The sequence below is a fragment of the Vigna unguiculata genome, chromosome 3, assembly GCF_037176805.1.
Source record: "Vigna unguiculata cultivar grain cowpea cultivar isolate G323 ecotype 2 chromosome 3, ASM3717680v1, whole genome shotgun sequence".
Taxonomy (NCBI): Eukaryota; Viridiplantae; Streptophyta; class Magnoliopsida; order Fabales; family Fabaceae; genus Vigna; species Vigna unguiculata.
In genome coordinates this window covers 53055046-53070532 of record NC_140794.1, presented here as the reverse complement: position 1 = coordinate 53070532, position 15487 = coordinate 53055046, and the positions used below count along the sequence as shown (strand labels likewise).

General features: G+C 28.9%; 1 protein-coding gene across 1 annotated transcript; it reads left to right on the top strand.

The window, feature by feature from the left end:
• The first annotated feature begins 671 nt into the window (after positions 1-671).
• On the top strand, positions 672-4898 carry LOC114177134 (cationic amino acid transporter 6, chloroplastic-like). Its single transcript, XM_028062385.2, has 5 exons — positions 672-1096; positions 1170-1392; positions 1643-1973; positions 2100-2328; positions 3865-4898. The coding sequence occupies exons 1-5, from the start codon at positions 724-726 to the stop codon at positions 4434-4436; spliced, it is 1728 nt and encodes a 575-aa protein (XP_027918186.1). The 5' UTR covers positions 672-723; the 3' UTR covers positions 4437-4898.
• Positions 4899-15487: the final 10589 nt, after the last annotated feature.

The following is a 15487-nucleotide window of genomic DNA, read 5'->3' as shown; positions in this document are numbered from 1 at the left end:
TATTTACCCAAAATAATAACAAGATGATATAATTCATTTCAGCATAAACAACACACAGTGACTTCGATTTCACTTTTTAAATGAATGCAAAGGCGAAAGGAAAATCTAAAAACACAAGCACAGAACAAAGAAAGCGCGAAGATAATATTAATTAGGGAACTAAGAAAAGATCAAAGAGGAAATAACGAAAAAAAAAATGTTATTTGCTTTGTTGGAAAAATAAAAAAGATTGAATATATATAGCCTGGAAAATGACACGTAACTATTATGAAACAATAATCAAGGAAATATAGCAAGAAAAATATAAAAACATAGAAATTTGCAATAATTATGATGTTGAAAATAAAGTCACATAAAAAAAATAAAAAAAACTATACACCAAAAGTTAACTAAAGATAAAACTAAGTAGTGGTGTAATTTTTTTGAGGAATTTAATAAGGCGGCTTAAATATGTATGTAATGGAATTGATGAATTGTTAAATTAGTTTAAAAAATTAGAGATTAGGGTTGATATATTGGGAGCATGGGTCCCATAATTGATATAATAATTTCTGGTCAGAAGTAGGCTAGGGACATTTGCTAGGCCATCTTAATTATCAACTACAGTTACGAAAGCAACGAAGCATAGCAATATTCCCTCTTCCAAGTTGTTATTTAAAACCTTGAATCCACTCCTTATTGAAGCCAAGAAGCCAAGAAGCCAAGTGCATATAGACATTAATAATGTCCAACAGCATGAAAAAGTTGTCCAGTTATTTGCATTCACTATCCCAAACCCCTCACAGGCTCAGAAAAAGAATGCTAGCCACATGGACCCCAGACCAAGAATTCAACCAGGTCAGGCACAGATCTGGAGCTGACATGAAGAGGAAGCTCAACTGGTATGATCTGGTTGCTCTTGGTGTTGGAGGAATGCTTGGTGTTGGTGTCTTTGTCACAACTGGCTCAGTTTCCCTTCACCACTCTGGTCCTTCCGTCTTCATTTCCTATATCATAGCAGGAATCTCAGCCCTTCTCTCCTCCTTGTGTTACACTGAATTTGCTGTTCAAGTCCCAGTTGCAGGAGGAGCTTTCAGTTATTTAAGATTAACCTTTGGTACCTTTTCTTCCCTTATTGTGCTTTTCCTTACTATATATACAAAAATTTAACTATATAATTTCCGCTGTAGGGGAATTCTTTGGATATTTTGCTGGGGCAAATATACTAATGGAGTATGTCTTCTCAAACGCTGCCGTGGCAAGGAGCTTTACTGAATATTTGAGCATTGCGTTTGGACAAAATGATCCAAATGTGTGGAGAGTGGAAGTCCATGGCTTGCCCAAGGATTATAACATGTTGGATTTTCCAGCTGTGGCTGTCATTCTCATTCTCACTCTCTTTCTGTGTCATAGGTTTGATTGGTTTCTTCTGCTTCCGACATGTTTGTTCTTGTTCTGATGCTATCTGTTTAATCATCCATTTTTCAACGGATAAACATTTTAATATGTTATCCTCTTATGTGACAACTAATTAACAAACTACTTTATTAATTACCTGTTTTGCTTTTTGTAATCACAATGTTGAACCCATTACTTATTTACACTTTTTTTAAACGTTGGATTTTGAAAATGCTTGTGTTAATTATATTTTGGTTTCTTGCAGTACAAAGGAAAGCTCCGTGTTGAACCTCGTTATGACAGTGTTCCATGTGATTTTCTTTGGGTTCATTATAATCGCTGGTTATTGCAATGGAAGTGCCAAAAACCTGGTTAATCCAAAAGGTATAGCACCTTTCGGTGTTAGAGGTGTTCTTGACGGAGCCGCAATAGTGTACTTCAGTTATATAGGCTATGACTCGGCCTCAACCATGGCTGAGGAGGTCAAAGACCCTTTTAAGAGCCTACCCATTGGAATTGTGGGTTCAGTTCTGATAACCACTTTGCTCTATTGCTTAATGTCTCTGTCTTTGTGCATGATGGTTCCTTACAACAAGGTCAGTGAAGAAGCTTCTCAACTCGAGTCCTTGTTTTCTAATAGGCTTGAATAAATGAACCTTAACTTTATTATAATATATGGTGTGGTCGTGATGAAAAGCTAATTGGTGGTGTAATATATATAGATATCCGAGAAAGCATCATTTTCAATAGCTTTTTTGAAAATTGGTTGGAGTTGGGCGAGCAATCTGGTAGGGGCAGGTGCAAGTTTGGGCATTGTGGCTTCTCTCTTGGTAGCCATGCTAGGCCAAGCAAGGTACCTTTGTGTTATTGGAAGGGCAAGGTTGGTGCCATCTTGGTTAGCCAAAGTACACCCTTCAACAGGCACACCATTGAATGCCACGGTCTTTTTGGGTAAGCAAATTGTCTCTCTCTTAATTAATTAACAAAAAGAATTATAGGTTCTTCGGCATTGGAATATTTGTCTTCTTTTTTTTTTTCTCTAGAAGGATCGTAGAAATTTCAACGTCCACTTTTCTTATAAATGTTATTGTACTCACACACCTGAGGATACGGAAACTCATAATCACTTTTCGTTGTCATGCATATAATGAGTAGTGTGATACAGAAAAATTACTCGGTATGCTGCAACAAAATATAGTTGTAAGTTTGGGTTAATAACTATATCTTCATTTTAAGGCATTTCTTTAATCAACAATCTTGTTTCGGTTTTTTGGTTTAAACAAATAACCTCATACTCAACCAGTTTTTATTATTAGTTTAAGTACTTATTGTGTTTGCCTGATGTTCAATATGCTGATAAAAATAATGATGACTTAGTTTTTTTTTTTTTAAATGTGTCTACATTATTTATTTTTAATTACTTACAGTATTGTATTTACCTTAAATTACAAAGCCTGAGTTTAGTATCAAACTTCTTGTGCGTCCTTTTATTTTTTATCTCCGCCTTCATTGACTACTCAACATGATCTCTCTCTTTCACAATATATATAAACTTTAATTTGAAGCCTTTTTTTCTTATCAACATAATTTATTTAACTTAAATCTATAGAACATTATCTTATTCTTTCGCCGTACATTGTTGTAGAAAGGAAGGGTTTATTATTCGCTTCTCAATAACTTTATTCCACGGCAAAAACACACACACACTTACATATATTTTGTTTGAAATTATGTCGTCACTGAAATGGTATGTAGTTTTTGTTAAAAGGTAATAGAAAAAAATATATTTAATGAGAAATCAAAATGACTGGAGATAATTAATAGTAATTGGGTTATTTAATGTCAGATTTATCTTTAAATCTATAGATAACTAATTTACATTACGAGCATATATGAATATCAATTAACAGATACATTGGTAAAAGTTTAATGACATATATATAATGTTTTATATTCCTAAAATTTTTATGTATATAGATATAAGAAAAGTCTTTTGAAAAATGTTAAAATAACTTTTATAGAATAGACATTTCCATCTCATTTTCTCAAAATAAAATTCTGAATGTACTTCTAAATATATCTTTTTTTCTCAAAAGGTAAAATACCATAGTTTTTTAAACTGTCAAAAGATTCCTAACTAGTACTTAAAATTCTGATAAAATAACTTAACAAAATTAACTTTTTTCCAAAACAATTGCAAATAAAAAAAAAAAAAAACTTCGACACTATTGAATTTCTTTATTCATTAGTTCTAGGTTTCTGCTAGTCTAAACTTTCAAGTTAAACTAAACTCATAATCACTTTTCATTGTTTTATATTTTAATATTAGGTTAGTGAATGAATAGTGAAACGTTGATTCAACAACTGGGTTGGCTAGATCTTGACATACGAATATGGAGATTAAATAAGAAAAGAAAGAAGAAAGATTAAGGGAAAATCTGAAGGAGATACCTATAAAGATGTTTATTTTTGTTGTTGGTGGTGTAGGAATTTGCACAGCATGTATTGCACTGTTCACGGAGCTTGACATTATAATTGAGTTGATAAGCATCGGCACGCTGATGGTGTTCTACATGGTAGCCAATGCTCTTATATACCGTCGATATGTAATCACTGGGCATGCCCCACCTTCGCACACTCTTTTGTTCCTTTTTCTCCTATCTCTAAGTGCACTATGCTTCTCCATTGCGTGGAAATTCAAGCAGCAATGGTGGGGTCTTGTACTTTTTGGTGGGTTTATGATCGCCATCACTGCCTTCTATCACCACGTGATGCTTAATACTACCATTGCCCAACAACAACAACAACAACAACATTGGTCCGTTCCATTCATGCCATGGCCACCCTCCATCTCCATCTTTCTTAACGTTTTCCTCATAACCACGCTCAAAACCCTCTCTTTCCAACGCTTTGCCATATGGGCATGCCTCATCACCATCTTCTACGTGCTCTATGGCGTTCACAACACTTATGAGGCTGAGGAGATTCAGATGGTTGGTGATCAAGTGAATTCAAGTGTACACAACTTGCAAACCAAGGTGGAGATTCAAGTGTATTAGTTGAAGCAAGCAATGCAATTGGTTGTTGTTGTTGTTATTGTTATTATTATTATTATTATATGTACATTGTGGGAAAGAGACAGAAGGGATATTCTGAAGAATGGTGATGCCGCTATTATACATCATAGAAAGAGGGAGCAAACTCTTGAAGCAACAATGATTCTTCAGTAGTGGGAAACATTGAATTGAGTTGAAGTCCAATCCGGGTGCAATCTGCAGTCTTTTGAATAGTACTGAAATAACTTGTTTCGTTGTGTCATTTCGGTAGCACGTCAAAAGTGAATGGTGGGTCAAAAATCAGATGAGAGTGGGTTTAGTTTAGCAATCTCTTCGGTATCTTTGGAAAAGATGGGTTCAATTCATGACCAACCTATTCACCCTATCAGATCCCACCTGGGGCATAAAAAGTGTATATATATCACCCTTCTCTTCCTCATTTCAATTATTATTCTACTTCTTCTATCTCCACTCACTCACTAACTCACTCCGATTCAATTTTTCAAGCGCCTAGCATTGTTAAAATCTTCACACTTACCTGACCTTAAAGTATTTTGAGTTAAAAAGTTGTCAAGTCACACCAAAACCTGCCAGTGAAAAGTTCTTTAGAACCAGTAAAAGTCTGAAGTTTAAATTCAGCTTTACTTATATCAGTGAAATGCAATAAACCTTATTATATTTGCTGCTGCAAATCAGAAGTTATGCGACAAACAGCTGTTGATCGGAACAGGACAGGAGCGCATGAGAATGCAAAATTTCTTACATTTTTACTGTAGAAAGAATCTTATATATTAAATTAAACCACCTGTGTAAAAAGTTAATTATGTAAGCGTGTCAGAACCCCATATTCTGAAGAACTAAGGTCATTTTCATACAAAAATACTAATTGGAATGAACACGTAAAATTCATTGGCCTCTAAAACATGATGACTCGAATTTGGTAAGACATTATTGTGCTTAATTTCTAACCGGAGTCCATTATTGTTAGGTTTATTCCGAGAATATAGTCAAAAAGATCCGACACCAATAAAATCTGAACCCAACAATATATAATATTGACACTATTTTTAACGCCAATAAAACTTAAACTCATATTTAGATTTCTATTCATCATGAACAACTATTTTAGCCGATAAAAAAAATTGAAAAGGACAACAAATTTGGACCGTACAGGTGGCACATCTCATCTGGTGCACACCACAGACGAAGTTAGGTACATGAACATTTGAAGCTGCTAGAATCGCAGTTGTACGAAAACAGACTGGTCTTCAAGTGGAAATTGGTACGAATAGGTGAAAATTCTGAAAGCTTGGACCTTTTCATTCTCATAACATTAACTACACATTATTTTATTTTTTTAAATGTTAAACCCAATAACTAGAAAGAAAATTTTGCTGATAAAAAAAAATTAGAAAGAAAATATAGAAGAGAAAGGATTTGATCATTGTAACTTAAATCTGCGGAGCAATAGAGAGTATAATTGATAGTTGGGATTTTGGAAGTCTTTGAAACAAGAGAAGGAATTTATCACTGGCAAATAATGTGATGAAATGATCGGTGAAAGAAAAAGTTGTCTGTATGATTCTACTAACACTAATCAACAAGTTGTAGTTCTGCTTGTGCAGATGGCATCATATAAGAAATATATATATATATAGAAATAAAGATATCAATAATACATATTAAAATGAATGCTGTTCAACAAAAGAAAATATTAAAATAGATAGCATAGTGGAACTGTGGTTTCAGTGATTTATTGTAAAGTCTTGTTGAGTCACTGTTGTTAGACTGGGAAGCGTAATTCTCGTAACAACCTCTGAGAAATGTCGGGAATTATAGCAAAATAAAGGATAAAAATCAAGACATTTTTTTTTAATCGTTAACATTTTATAAGATCTAGAAAGTAGTAAAAAAATAATAATAAGTAGTGAAAAAAATATATTCAATTATTTTATTAATAAAAATCATATATCAACATATACTTTTATTATAAGAAGTATTATTTTTTTTTCAAATTGTTTTTTAAATCTTTGTCTAGCTTTCTCTCTAACCTTCTAACTCACTTTTTTATTTGTTTTACCATCAAAGACCACCGGTAGATTTATGGTGAAGAGGTTTATACTTTTGACCAATCATGTTAATGGGAAAATTTCTAGGTGAGATCTTAAATTGATCAATGAATTCACTTACTTGGTGGCAATGGACATTACTTCTATTCACTTACTTGGTGGCAATGGACATTACTTCTCGATCGTTGGACGCTCTCTCTCAAATAAGTGATTTCTTAGAGGTTTTAGCGTCAAATATCACTTACCTAACGTTGGGCGTTGTCCTTTTTCTTTTGTTCTTAGTCATCTAAAAAAATTGAGATTTTCATTTTGTTAATCACTGGATCAAACTGACATTTTGACAGTTGGTCTAAGACATATAATTCTTCACTTTGACCGTAAGGATCTTTTATTAGAGATTTGTGGGTATAGTAATCCATCTCGCACTTTTGATGTATTTAATGGAAATATGGCAATTACATGTTATATCAATGTAATAAAAAATAAATGATGAATTATTAACAAGTAATTTGAAATAAATAATAGGTGAATTATGTCATGAGATGAATTTAGATTGAGGTAAATAACATATGTATGACATTGTCTGATTATTCAAGCTCAGTGGCGGAACTTGGACAAAATATTTAGGGGCGCCAAATTAAATTTGTTACATATAATTTTTTTCTTCATTTTTCTTTTTCATTTCTTTGGCTTAAAACAAGCACACATAATAATAAAATTCAAAAAAAAAATATGACTATCATTCGTTATTATATCATGCTATTATATCATGATATCAGACCATGAATACCATTTTGATAAGCCCTTCGTACCTCATCAATTTTAAATTCATTATATGTAACTTTAAGAACTTTAGAGATTTATTTTTTATTGTCTTGAATTCTTGGTTCTCATGAAATTTCTTAAGTTTAGTTAATGTAGATGCATTTTTTTTTCATCTTTATCACAAACCTTCTTCTTTCCAAAAAAAGAATCAATTCTTTTACTCTTTATCATAATCTTTTTGATATAAATTTATCACCTCTCACCTATTTAGAAAAAGATAAAATTTGTATTCACAAATCACAATTATCACAATGCAAAACATAACAAAATTCATACAACTTTAATTAAATAAGCAACACTATATTAATTCAAAACTTTAAAAAAAATTACCATAGGCAGCAAAAAACATAAAATCCCTAAATTTCATAATTAAGGGTTATAATAATTTGGGAAAAATTATAATTAAGGTTCATAAAAATTTCATAAAACAAACCCTAAAATCAAAATTAGGGTTTATACTCATTTGATAAACTTAATTTTGGAGAAACATCCAAAAAAGAATCATATATTTAACATATATAAATTATAATAAGATATGTGAGAGATCATCCGAGAATGTATACTTCAATATCAATCTATGTGTTTCCCAACCTCTGTTTTCTAATCTATCTCTTTGTATTTATTTCTCCTCACACACTTTCATGATAATTTATATTATGGAAAGTTCTTATAGCTAAAAATAAAAAAAAAAACTCTAATCTCTTTTATAAATCAATGTCTCCATGAAACTTTTTATTTTATCTTTTATTATAATTTTCATAATATAAATAATATATAAATATAATTTTAAAAAATAAATAAATATATATAAAAAATAAATTTTAAAAATTTTGGAGGAGCCGTGGCTCTCCCCTGTCACTGAGTAGTTTCGTCAATGTTCAAGATTATATGAGAATATAATGAATGAGTTAGGTGTGATATGCTATTCTTTAGCTACTTTTTTGTGATTAAGCTCACTACCTTTGTAATGTTTATTGTGAGTTCGATGTATATATGTAAATGAATGTTTGTGATGTTTAATGTTGAATGAGTTGTTAGATCTATATACATGTGTGAAAGAATGTTAGTGGTGGTTAATGTTGAATGAGATGATGATGTGTGATTGAAATTTGATGAATGTGAAATGGCTTTCAAGGGAGAATTTGACTCTTGTGATAGGTGTATTGAGTTTGGTTCGGATGGAGATTATCCAAACTCTAGTAGGTATTCTAACTCATAAAAAATAAGATATCTAGTTAGTGAGAATCAATGGAGGTTTCTATGACGGGATTCGATTGGAATAGGCCTTTATGACTGTCATAGGTGAACTAACCTTGTCATATAGGAAGCTTAGGTAGAGCCATGCTATAAGCTAAAATTTGTTGGTATCCTTATGATAGGTGCAAAATCTCTAGCGTTTGATTCAATACACTGAACCCTCTAGAGGTAGTTGTTGTAATGGTTTATTCATTTGCAATGATCGTATGTTATATGTGAATATAGGATAATGCAAGTTATGATCCTCAACAATGAGATAGCTTAGGAGTGGTATAGATATAAGTGGACTACATATGTATAGTTTCTTTTATGTTTTACAAATTTCTTCTAAATTCATAATACACTTATGTTTATGGAAATTTTATTATATAACTTATGAGAAATACTAGAATACATAGGTCATATACTATGTAGTTGTTGTTCTTAATATCAAATTTGAAATACACAGAATAAGTGGAGTGATTATCGGGGTTCACTTACCTATAATTTATTCTTAAATAATTGAACAACATGAGATCATGCCATCTAAAATTATTGTCAATTTTATTTAATAACTTTTCTTTTTTGGTGTTTTGAATTATTATCGGTTAAAATACATATTTGGTTCATATTTTCGTTTACTTGTGTCAATTAAGTCCTATTTTTTTTTAATTAGGTCCTAATTTTTGTCAATTTCGTTCATTTGGTCCTTTTTTACTAAAATTGTATAAACAATTAACGGTAATAATCAGTGATTGTCATGTGTCACTTTGTAATTTTGTTGGTTTTTTAATTTTTAAAAAAATGTCTACGTGTCAACCCAACGGTGTGTCACATGTTAGAGTCAATGTTTTATATTAAATTTGGTCCCTATATTCGTTATTTTTGTTCAATTTATTCCCAATTTTTTTAAAAATGTAGAAATTTTATCCCTCGCCAAATCGAGACCAATTTAATTTTTATATAAATATTACAGTGATGTTTTTTTATTAAAATTCACATTTTTATTAACTATTTTTTGTTTAGGGTTACAATTAGTTTAAAATTAGAACAAAGAGTTTAAGGATGATGACTAATATCATTGATATAAAATTTTGAGAGGTTAAAAAGTGGGAAGTAACATTACTTTATGTGATTATGTAATTTTTAACCTCTTAAAATTTTAGATCAATTGTGTTAGTTTTCATTCTTAAAATTTTCTTTTTAATTTTAAACTAAATGTAACCATAAACAAAAAATATTTAATAAAAATATGAGTTTTAATAAAAACATCATTGTAACATTTATATAAAAATTAAATTTTGTCTGGATCTAGAGAGGAACTAAATTGTTCAATTTTTTTTAAAAAAAATGGAATAAATTGAATAAAAATAACGGATATAAGGATCAAATTGAATATAAAACATTGACTCTGATAGTGACATGTGGTTTGGTTGGCACGTGAACGTTTTTTCAAAAATTATAAAAAATTGAAAAAATAAAAGAAAAACAAAAAAACCACGAGGTTATACGTGACAGGTCATTGTTCATCACCGTTAATAATTTAAACAGTATTAACAAAAAAGAACCAAATTAAAAAAAATTAACAAAAATTAGAATATAATTGAAAAAATATATATATATTTACGAATGAATTGACACAACTGAAAAAAATATATAAACGAAATATATTTTTTAACCGATAATTATTTGGCGTACTTTTCTTCTTTTGTATTTGTTTGCTTCCTCCATTTTGTCTTATTGACATTCACCAGTTATCTATCAGTGTCCAAGCTGCAATTGCTGGTTCACATAACCATTCAAAGGACACCACTTCAACATTGTCGTTCCGGGAGACAAGCTTTCTTGCTTCCCACTACAATTTTCATGTACTGCTTCTGCAGTGGACACATTTTGTTTTATATTACACACTTGCTCCTTCAAAATAATTATTCAAAGTTTTCAAATTTTATATTACAAAACATATAATCTGAGGTTATACGAGCGAAATTCAATTCAAAAATAATTTATCTTTTAAGACATTATTAGATTTTTAAAAGTAAATTTTTAAGAAATAAAAATAACATTTTTTAGTTCTAAAAAGATCAATTGACTTTCTACACTTCAAGTAACAATGTGTTTCGAGTGGACACTTTTTATGGATGAAATTATTTACTGTTTCAGACGTATATGGAACACTTTCAAGAACGCACCACTGCATATACAAACAGGATTGACTTTAATACCATTCATTCTTTTGTACGAAGTGAAGTGTGAAAGAGAGAAAAGAAACGTGATTTTTAGCACTCGTGTCAAAAATTCATCTTATGGAAGAGAGAAATTACCATTCGTTAGTACGATGATATTCTAATTTATATTAGAGGTAGGGGAGGTTGTCTCCATGCTGATCCTTGAATGAATGTGGAAGAAAGACCCAGTAAACTATGATATTATTCTGTATTAGTAAAGCTCATATAATGGTTAAAAGAAAGGAAAGTCAGAGAAAGGTTGTGGATAGAGACGACAAAAATATTTGTGTTTATAGGTATTCGCATATAAAATCTGTGACAGATAGTTGGTATTTGTGAGTATTAATTTGTTACTCGCGAGTAGTAGATATTTTAATACCCATTAATAAGCGGGTCGGATGCGGATATCATACTATATGTATTCGCGAATACATGTTACCCTCAAAAAATTAAAATTAAGTTTTATTAAGTTAAATTTAATTAAAAATTAATTTATATATTATTAGGTTAAATTTAATTTTAATTTTAATTGAATTTATATTTAATTTTATATTTTTTTGTAATTTTATTTAAATTTAATTTTAAAAATTTATAAAATATATTTTTTAAATATTTGTGAGTATCCACAGATTTTAAAATAGTCGTGAGTATTTTTTATATGGGTACCCGCGTGATTAACGAAGCGAGTAACAACCAAATTTTTTAGTTAGAAGTTAGGTTGCGGGTAAGTACTATCCATGCTCGACCCAATCCATTGACATCCTTAATTATGAGTTCAGTTCCTTTTGTAACAATGTAAAAAAATAAAATTGATATGATAGAATTAAAAAAAAAAAAGCAGAAAAGATTGTGAATTCAACTTCCCCGATAAGAAAAACTAACAAATTATAATTAAAAAAAAAATTCATTTCGGTATTCAACAATTGAATCATATTAACCGGTAAAGAAGAAGTTGATGGTATATTTTGATAAACAAATCCAAAATCATCAAATATATATGTTGGAGGTGACGTCAAATTTTCATATAAACAATTCATGTCTCAAAAGTGATCGATGTTCTTAATCTATGACGCCTGAAAGAATTCCAACAAAATTGACATATTAATTAATATTTATTGTGAAAATTTGTGTTTTCATTAAATAGCTCAACAGAGGAAGTTTAAGACAGTATTTTTATGGTATATGTTAGCTTGTGTAACCAACCAAAAACAGGATACAAGATAATTATATAAAATAATGTTGATGTGCAATGATTGATGATAAGACAATACATTAAAATCAATTAAGGTCATTTGATTACCTTCAATGAAAGTCATTGAAAGAATTAGTGATGTGATTTAGAGGAGTATGTTAAAAGAATTAGTAATTAAGTCTATAAAAGTGTGTTAGGTTATCAGTTTAGCATTTGAAAGTGGTATTCTTATTAAAAGGTTTCTAAATACGTTAAAAATTAATCAATTTAGTCTTATTAACACCTACTCACATGACACTTCAGTTGTTATACATGACAATTAAAAATGTACATGTAGATGGCACATGGCTTTCAAAGTGAAAGTTGTTTTTCTTCTTTTACATTTTATATAGTTATAATGCTAGAATCCGTCATTTTTAATTTAATCGTTAAATTTAACCAGCTAATATAATTTTTATTTGAATAAGTATTTTCACATTTTGATTTAAATTCTACATTGCTTATAAATTATTAACAAAGACATTATCATCTCTCTTATTTCCATCTCTTATTTTCTCATATTTTCTAACTTCCCTTAGCACAGTTTACAGTTATTGACTTTCTTCACATTTATCTTTTTATATATGAAGCTCACATTTAAAATTTAGGCTTGAATAATGTCGTTAATCTTCCAATTAAGAAACATTTTTTTCTCCTTCAACTAAAAAGTTTCATTATTTATTCTTTATGTTTTTCAAAATGATTGTTTTAATCTAGATTTCGATGACGTTAGGAATTTGGTCGATGTGGCTAAACTGTTCAAGTTCACACATGTCATAGAGTAACATATGCATCTTTCATTTCTTTCTGTTCTTGTTTTTCTCTTTTTCTTTTTCTTTTTTTCACTATTTGTTTCTTCCTCCCTCTTACTATATTTCTCCAATTTGCACACTTTGTCATCAATCAGGCAAAAATAAGCATCAGAACACCAATAATATTAAATTATTGTATTATAGTAAGTAAAATATTTTAATACAACTATAGAGGTAAAATTATATTTACGAAAATGATATAGAAAAAAAATTATATAAAACATCATAAAAAAATTCTACATGATAAAAAATTAATAAAATAAAAATATTATATTTCTATTGTGTAACTAAGATAGTAATAAAAAGAGAAGTACATTAGAGATGTGAATAGATTTTATAAATATAAAACAAACCAACTAATTAGAAGAGGAAAAAAATTATATAACAAAAAAAAGAAGAATTACAAAATTAAATACAAAAGATATATATATATATATATATATATATATATATATATATATATATATATATATATATATATATAAGTCATTTAGGTTACCTAGTATATTATAGACATTTTATTTATTTAAACGAAGATAATGATAAAGACAAAGATAAGTATTGAAATGAAAATTCTAATAAAAGCGGACATGCTCATCTTTATTTTTATATTCAATTAAAAAATTAAAATATATTATACTATTCATATCCATAATTCTCCATTAAAATGAGAGTTCAGAAAACACTGATCTGACATCTATTTATCATCTCCTGGTAGTGCATATGCTGCAGAAGATATTTTGAAGTATGAATTTGTTCATGAAACTATTAAACTAGCTCATGATTACATACAGTAGATATTAATTAAATCCAATTAGTAACAAAAATTTATTAGATTTTAAATCAAATCCTTCTATTTAAGTCAGTTGTTAACTTTATATATTATTAGTGTGTATAGAATTTGTAAAACCTGTTTTTAATCTCTTATGACGTATAAAAGGCTATTTTAAAGTTTATATCTTATGAGTATTTATCTTTTAAATGGTAAACTTGGTATAAAAATAGATATGTGAAAGGATTTTAAAAAGAAAGTATGGAAAACAAGAAATGAAAAAAAAAATAGCGATATCTTTACCAATAATTTATGAAAAATGTTAGACTTAATTAAAAATTTGAAAGTACTCCAATTTTACTATTATGTAAAAAAAAAAAATCTTAAGGGCAAGTTAGTTTGAAATGAAATGAAGAGAAGTGAAAAGAAAAAATTTTAAAAAGAAAAGTTCTAATTATTTTTCCTTTTACTTTTTTTCATTAATTCAAATCTCAATAATTTTTCCCTAATAACTAATATTTTCTTTTCCTTGTATTTAGTTAGGGGGTAAAGAACGGCACTTAAATCCTACACACCAAGCTTCTTTAGACCCGTAAGTAGAAAATATATAACTCAAACATTCTACGCCAACACTTTCAAATTATTTAATGTATAAAGGAGCCACTTCCCATTAGAATTGTCACCGTTCCACTTGGATATCAAATTCTATTCTAGAAGTTTCTAAATCTTGTTTTGTAAATCATGTTCCTAAAATTCTGAAAGATTTTCAAAAAATAAATAATTCAGAAGTCAATTTAAGGAGTGCATTAAGAAATTATGGGTGTATAGGAAAACAAGGCCCAAAAATTATTGGTTTTATGGGTTAAGATTCCGATCTTGGACTAATGAGAGTAGCCCTTTAAGGGGCTAAAATGTTATAAAGGATTGCATTTGGATCTACATCTATAGGTTTAAGTTTTGAACAATAGATGATTTCTTTTTGCACCCTCATAGTTTCTTCTTGTCCCTACATGGGGTGTGTAAAAGACAGAGATGACATAGAAATGCCCTTAGTCTTTGTTGTGTCGTCTCTAGTTCTTCCTCGTCTCTTTCTGTTATCTCGCTTCCTTCTTTATAAATCAAATGTGTCATTTTGATTCTGATAATTTGATCAAAAATTTATTACTAGATCAAATATAATTGATAGTCAGAATATAATTTTTTTTTATTTAAAAATATCGTAACTCAAACACTACGAATTAATTATGATTTGATCTATTAAACCTATGTCACAAAACAATTAATATTCCTTATCACAAAAATATTTTTTGAATATGAAATATGAAAATTGTTTTTTATATAAAAAATTATTTTCAAATTGTGTAATTTAAAAGATATTTTTTGACTTTTCTAAAATCTGGAAAAAAAAATGTTTAAAACATTTGGCAAAGTGACAAAAATAATATGGATGGTAAAAAATAAATCCCCTCAAAATGATTTTTAGAAATGAAAGAAATGTGACAAATATCCTGATATAAATAAAAAATAAAAACGAAATGACAGTATTCAAAATAAGTGAAAAATATATAGAATAATGAATTTTGAAAATAAATGTACATCCTTACTTGTTCAATCTTATCATGATTGTTATTTCTTGTCATCGTCCTAAATTTATATGGTGTTAGGAGATTATTTTGACCATGCAAATTTGCTTTATCTATTTAAAATTAATTTATATTTCTTTCTTAAAATTTGACAAAATTTTAAGAATAAAAAATATTTCTAACTTATGCAATGTCGGTAGGACGGCAAAGGATACTGTTAGGCAAGATACCATATTATTGAAACATACATAGGATTAAATATATCTTTAATCATTAATGTAAAATTGAAATTTTTTCT

Excerpts from the sequence above, each read along its gene's own strand:
- LOC114177134 (XM_028062385.2), top strand. The coding sequence starts at position 724 with ATGTCCAACAGCATGAAAAAGTTGTCCAGTTATTTGCATTCACTATCC. Across the intron at positions 1,974-2,099 it reads TGATGGTTCCTTACAACAAG|ATATCCGAGAAAGCATCATT; the intron begins GTCAGTGAAGAA and ends TAATATATATAG. Across the intron at positions 2,329-3,864 it reads GAATGCCACGGTCTTTTTGG|GAATTTGCACAGCATGTATT; the intron begins GTAAGCAAATTG and ends TTGGTGGTGTAG.